Here is a 6,324-nt window from a genome sequence, read left to right as displayed (position 1 = left end):
CAATCTTGTTTGTAGTTATATCATGGTTTGGTTGATTGTGTATCAGGTTACTCCAAGAAAGGTGATGGAGTTTGGAAATCCTAAAGAAGCGATATGTGAAGCTGCTGAGAAGCTTGGTGTTGATTTGCTTGTTGTTGGAAGCAATGGTAAAGGAGCAATACAAAGGTGTGTAGACAATACTTTGATGTTTTCACTTGTTAACCTGAACATTAAGATCGCTGTAGAGTTGAGTTTTGGATGATTATAATGTGGCTTGTATTCTCTTGTATGTGGACAGGACTTTCCTTGGAAGTGTTAGCAATTACTGTGTTAACCATGCCAAGTGTCCAGTTCTTGTGGTGAGAAATAAGGATTGAAGACCTCTTCTCTTCACAGAGATTGAGAAGACTTGCCTGCTGTATGTGTTGTAAACGTATTGTGATAAATAATGCTCTGCTTGTTTAAGAAACTTTGTGAGTACACATAATTTATTTTGTTTGATAAATAAAGAGCTTTGATGTGCTCGAGAGTTTGCAATCTGCATTATTATTTTCAACATGCAGTATTAATCTGATATGAAGAGAGACTTAGAGACATCAAATGTTATAAACTGGGTTCAACCGAAAATCCTGTTTAGGGTAGCTGCCAGTCTCACCCCTCCTTGTGCTAAGCGCTGATACACTATTGGTAGACGTGAATAAAAGTATTCATCTGCAAAGGATACATTATGTTCTTGTTAGCTTCTTTATTTTGTGAATCATCATCGTTTTCAGGTTACTTATGTACCTTCTAGTGTGTCTCCTTCAGTTACCCCCTTATATGCCCAGTCACAGGCTGCTTGAATTCCTTCGGATGCGTATCTGTATATGAAGTTTACAGGGGAAAGCATGTGGAAGTTAAAATCTGGTTTGTTTTGCCTTGAAGAACAATCACTTCTATTCAAAGGTACTGTAATCTTGTATCTGACTTACATATCTGGGCATGCTGTCTTCTTTGTGCAACTCTCCCATCTCTTGACTTGATCTGCCCATTCTGTCTGCATTTTATTAAAATATGTCAGCAAGTTAGAAACACCTTGTAGCAAACAGGTAGAGAACAGTCCTTTTGATTCAAAAGTACCGTGATATTCTTTTTGATTGCATCCACCATTCCTTCTAGTTCAGAGTTATAGAGATCAGCTTCAGCTGTTTCTATTATGCTGGAATCCCATATCTGTATGAATCTAAATTATAGAGGCTTGTATTTTCTGATGCTCAAATTAATATACGTTTGGCAGGTCTTACATGGTGGAGGTTAGCTTTTCTCCTGTACCAATGCACTTCGATGGTGTTCCCTCCTTTGTCTGAAGCATAACCAACATGTAGAGGCTGCACTTCAAAACTATTCTAGTTAGACATATTAAGCGAAGAGACCGGTCATCTTGATCGAGTTTATAATTATACCTGATGGATATCACCCATGAAATGGGACACGAAGAGCAGGGCCTCGGTTAAGTTGTCTGATGACAAGAAATTTAGAAAAGGAACATGAGAGGGAGATAAAAGATGTGGGAATTGGTGAATAGCAAGAAGGTGGCAATGTTATGGTACTACATTGTGACTTAGATGATGCTGCAGTGTTGTAGGAAAGAAGCTGTGTGGTGTAGTTGTAAATGGCTCCTGCTACGCATCTTCCTTTCTCTCCATATTCATCCTTGCAGTCCCCTTTAGACCGAGAAAGACTAAATCCATTAGAAACTGAGGCTTTGGAACCTTCTCACCTATGTTTTTGATAGTTTTATGAAAAGGGTCTAGTGAAAAAACTCACTATTGTATTGGTAGGAACATACATCAGGAGTGTTGATGTAGTGAAGAGGAGAAGACCAGTGGTACCTAAACTTAACACGATCAGCCCATAGACACAAGCTCGACAAATCTCCTTCCGCAGATTCAGGTAACAGCTCTTTCACCGCCTTCGCTGCAGTTTCATCCAATCTAGTCTGTTCTTCTCAACTTATTAGTTTTTACATTATTTTGAATCAAAACTAAAAGAGGGAAGAAGACTAAAAATCAAAACCTGCGCGATCTTACAGATGATTTCATGACCTTCTTTCCCCCAGCCATGGATGTTAGGTGCTGCATAAAGAAGCCAAACAGTGATGATCATCATCACTACATGTAACCCTATTTGGTTTGCCATTTTAGAGTTCTTTGAAAAAATGTGTTGTTATTTTTCTATGAGATTAGTGAGTATTCATTTGGCTCTTGTATATATGCTGATGAAGAATAGAGACGTATAAGGAAGTAAATCCAGAGATCAATGTGTTGTGTGTGTGAAATGAAAGCTTCTTTTATTTTATTTTCTTATTTTTGGCCAAGTGTGTGAAAGCTATTAAATGTCAAAAGAAAGAGATGTGGGTATATTATGATTTGGTAGATACGGTATCATTTTTCCCCTTCCTGTTTAGGAAACGAATCGTGTGTGAAATCAAATGGATTCACTTGAAAACAGATGTTACTTCTTTTGGATTTGGTTTTGTGATATGTGTAACGGTAGATACATTGGTAGTCCAAATGCCTTTACTTCCCTCTCTCTCTATCTATTTGACGTTTCTAGTTAGAACTAATTGGCATATACAGTACACCACATCTAGGGGTAGTAGGCCGGGAAAAGGGCCATTTCATACCCGTACACACCTCATTTGGGACATTCCACACTCGGGATGATTCGAACCCTCAATCTCAAACATTACCAGCATTGGACTTAACCAATTGATCCCACAACAACATTCAGTAAAATCATACAATTATATTCTTATAAACCTAAGGTAGCATCTAAATCGAAGAAAAATGTGGGAAAACCACACTCCCGTGGGTCGAACCCGCGTCCTCAGATTTTAATTGCAAGGACGTAACCAATTGATCCAACAAGATCACTCGGTTACATCACACAATGTTATCCTTATAAAGCGAAACGAAATCTAAGTCCCAATTAAAAAACTAAAATCAATTTTAGTGTAACCAAATAATTTGATTTTATTTTCTCAAAAGTTTTTAATATAAACAGATGTATTAAATTAGACGTAATCTAAAAAATTTAGATTAAAAATATGAATTAATTAATCTAAATTTTTTTAGATTAATTATTTTTTTAGATTAATTTTTAATGAATTAAAGAAAAAAATAGGATATATTTTTTAATGTAAACGTCCTCATATGTTCTCAATAGGATATATTTTTACATCTAAATTTTAATTAATTAAAAATTAATTAATTAAATGTAATTTAAATTAATTAAAAAGTAATTCATTTTTAGTCTAAAATTTTTAGATTAATTAATCTAAAAAAATTAATTCATTTTTTCTTTAATTCATTAAAAATGAATCTAAAATAAATAATTAATCTAAAAAAATTTAGATTAATTAATTTAGATTAATTAATTCATATTTTTAATATAATTTTTTTAGATTACATCTACTTTAATACATCTGTTCATATTAAAAACTTTTGAGAAAATAAAATCAAATTATTTGGTTACACTAAAATTGATTTTGGTTTTTTAATTGGGACTTAGATTTCTTTTCGCTTTATAAGGATAACATTGTGTGATATAACCGAGTGATCTTGTTGGATCAATTGGTTACGTCCTTGCTATTAAAATCTGAGGATGCGGGTTCCACCCACGGGAGTATTGATATCCCACATTTTTCTTCGATTTAGATGCTACCTTAAGTTTATAAGAATATAATTGTATGATTTTACTGAGTGTTGTTGTGGGATCAATTGGTTAAGTCCAATGCTAGTAATGTTCGAGATTGAGGGTTCAAATCTCCCCGAGTGTGGAATGTCCACCAATTTTTTTGCGAAGAAAACGTATCAAAACGGCGTCGTTTTGCATACACGTAGATTCTGAGTCAGCATCTCTAACGGTTGACTTAAATCCGTTAACGTGGACTTTGTAATTGGCTCGATTTTGTGAGTAGAGGTATGAAATTAGAAATGTATTAGGGTACATGTCTAAATTGGCACTCTTTGTTTGTAAAGGCAGCAATTCGCACTTTTGAGGTGTGTACATGTATGAAATGGCCCTTTTCCCGTAGTAGGCCTGGGACTTTGATCTGAACCAAACCGAACCGAAATTTGAGCAAATCGGTTCAGGTTCTTTTAATTGAGCAAACAGATCGGAATAAATATGATTTAGGATTGGTTAACCGAGATTCTCGGTTCGGTTCACCCAAACCGAACGGTTAACCGAATTTTGTTTTAAAGAAAAAAAAACTAATTTTTAATATTCTCCTTCTTAAATCTAGCAAACTTTTTCGTTTCCTACCCTCCATAATACACAATTCCAGCGATGACTTGAGAGCGTAAGTGAGCAACTTCTTCTTCTTTGATACTTCAGCCGTTTTGATACTTTTTATTTCTTATTTTCTGCAAGAAACATCATTATCATCCTCGTTTGATCTCGGTTATGACAAAAGTAAAGGGTGAAGATGAGTTGCCGGCTTCGAATGGTAATTTTGTTTTTGAGTCGTCGCTGGAATAATAGAAGATAAAGGTAGAAGACCACCTAAATTCAATTGGGAAAAATGTCATTAAAATCATGAACTTTCAAATTTTGGCCATTTAAAACATGAACTTTGTTGTAGGCCATTTAAAACATCAACTTTCATTAACTAGCTTTTTAAAACATGAAGTTTCGTTGACTAGGCTAAAAAAGACATGAGGTTAAATCCGATAATTGACCTATAAACAGACGTTACTATGCCGTTAATCATTCCGTTACTAACAAAACGACGTCGTTTTAATGGAAGTTTTAATTCGAAAAGTGTCATTTAAACCATGAACTTTTAAATACAGGCTATTTAAACCATGAACTTGTAAATATATGTCATTTAAACCATGAACTTGTAAATGTATGTCATTTAAACCATGAACTTTCAAATTTATGTTATGTAAACCATAATACATAAAAATGGTGATCAATCTTTCAAACTCTAGTGCAGTATCCTAAAACAAGATGATCAATCCTTCAGACTCTAGTGTAGTGTCCTAATAAATGAAAAAGACTCAAGAAAAAAACAAAAAGACACAAAATACATGACAAAGATCGAAAAAGAATGATGAACTGATGTTCTTCTCTCTCTTTCTCAGAATCGCATCATGAGGCAGAGTCGAAGAAAGAAGAGATAAACTAAACTAGGGTTAAACGGGTTAGCCGATTAAGCTTATATACTTCTACAGTTTCTAATAAACCAATCGATTCGATTACCGAGTCAAACCAAAATCCGGTTATTCAAATCAATTGCACCGAACGATTAAGCTTTCTCTCTTCGATTTGCTCCGATAACCAAAATTTTTAGGTTGTCTGGTTTTTACCGAATGCCCAGGGCGAATTCATGGTTTAAATGACATAAATTAAAAATTCATGTTTTAAATGACATACATTTACAAGTTCATGATTTAAATGGCCTATATTTAAAAGTTCATGGTTTAAATGACATTATTTCAAACTAAAACTTCAATTAAAACGATGTCGTTTTGTCAGTAACGGAGTGATTAACGGCATAGTAACATCTGTTAGTAGGTCAACTATCGGATTTAACATCATGTCTATTTTGGCCTGGTCAACGAAACTTCATGTTTAAAAAAACTAATCAACGAAAGTTGATGTTTTAAATGGCCTACAACAAAGTTTATGTTTTAAATGGCTAAATTTTGAAATTTCATGATTTTAATGACATTTTTCCCAAATTCAGTTATGGTTTCACTGAGTCAATTTTGTTTTGGGCCATTTCTCTTTTTTTTCTTCTTAGTATTTTAGCATTGGGCCCATTGGATTTGGACCAATAAAAATATAAAATAGATAATTTCGGTTACTTGGTTTTTAGAGCTAAGAACCGAATTATTTGCGAACCGAACCGATCCTAATTTCGGTTAAGTTCGGTAAGCATTTCAGAAACACAAATTAACCGAACCAATTAATCTGAAAAAACCGAAGTCGCAGCCCTATCTAGGGGTGTCAATCGGGCAGACCCAGCCCGGCCCGGCTCAATTGAGTCCGACCCCAAATATTTTCGAGTCTATATTTCAAAGTCCAAGTCCAAGTCCTAACAGGGTTACATGGCTTTTTAGATTTTTTTGGGCTTATCTTAAAGATCAAAAATTCAAATTTATAAGCCTTAAAATGTAAATTTAAAAGTGCACTATCAAACAAATCAAACAAAATTTGAATAACTCTCTATATTTACTACAACCAACTTAATTTAAAAGAAAAAGTTTAAAACTAAATAAAATTTTAATACTTTAACCAAATAAAACAATATCTAATTCATATAAAATATCATAGATAAAAATTTTAAAAGTA

General features: G+C 33.9%; 1 protein-coding gene and 2 long non-coding RNA genes across 4 annotated transcripts; 2 read left to right on the top strand and 1 right to left on the bottom strand.

Moving 5' to 3' along the window:
• LOC104787863 lies at window positions 18-508 on the top strand. The gene is made up of 2 exons (XR_768049.2): window positions 18-165; window positions 278-508. It is a non-coding gene; the product is annotated as an uncharacterized LOC104787863 (long non-coding RNA).
• Window positions 458-2,348, bottom strand: LOC104787865 (endonuclease 2). Its single transcript, XM_010513515.2, has 9 exons — window positions 2,035-2,348; window positions 1,786-1,957; window positions 1,572-1,682; window positions 1,422-1,477; window positions 1,263-1,346; window positions 1,099-1,191; window positions 951-1,015; window positions 766-839; window positions 458-690 (listed from the first exon to the last, which is right to left on the bottom strand). Exons 1-9 carry the CDS (start codon window positions 2,155-2,157, stop codon window positions 596-598), a joined length of 873 nt encoding a protein of 290 aa, XP_010511817.1. The 5' UTR covers window positions 2,158-2,348; the 3' UTR covers window positions 458-595.
• Window positions 833-2,142, top strand: LOC104787864. 2 transcript variants are annotated; one of them, XR_768051.2, is made up of 3 exons: window positions 833-924; window positions 1,256-1,911; window positions 2,051-2,142. It is a non-coding gene; the product is annotated as an uncharacterized LOC104787864 (long non-coding RNA). The 2 variants fall into 2 exon arrangements; XR_768050.2 differs by having other exon boundaries at window positions 2,010-2,100.

This window comes from Camelina sativa, chromosome 5 (genome assembly GCF_000633955.1).
Source record: "Camelina sativa cultivar DH55 chromosome 5, Cs, whole genome shotgun sequence".
NCBI lineage: Eukaryota > Viridiplantae > Streptophyta > Magnoliopsida > Brassicales > Brassicaceae > Camelina > Camelina sativa.
Note: the sequence above shows the minus strand (reverse complement) of the source record. Positions and strands in the feature narration are given on the sequence as shown.

Bases quoted from the DNA above. Each gene is read 5' to 3' on its own strand.
- LOC104787865 (XM_010513515.2), bottom strand. From the start codon at position 2,157: ATGGCAAACCAAATAGGGTTACATGTAGTGATGATGATCATCACTGTT. The intron at 1,478-1,571 runs GTAGTACCATAA...TCTTGTCATCAG, and splicing joins AGCATCATCTAAGTCACAAT to ACAACTTAACCGAGGCCCTG. The intron at 1,192-1,262 runs GTAAGACCTGCC...AGATTCATACAG, and splicing joins GAAAAGCTAACCTCCACCAT to ATATGGGATTCCAGCATAAT.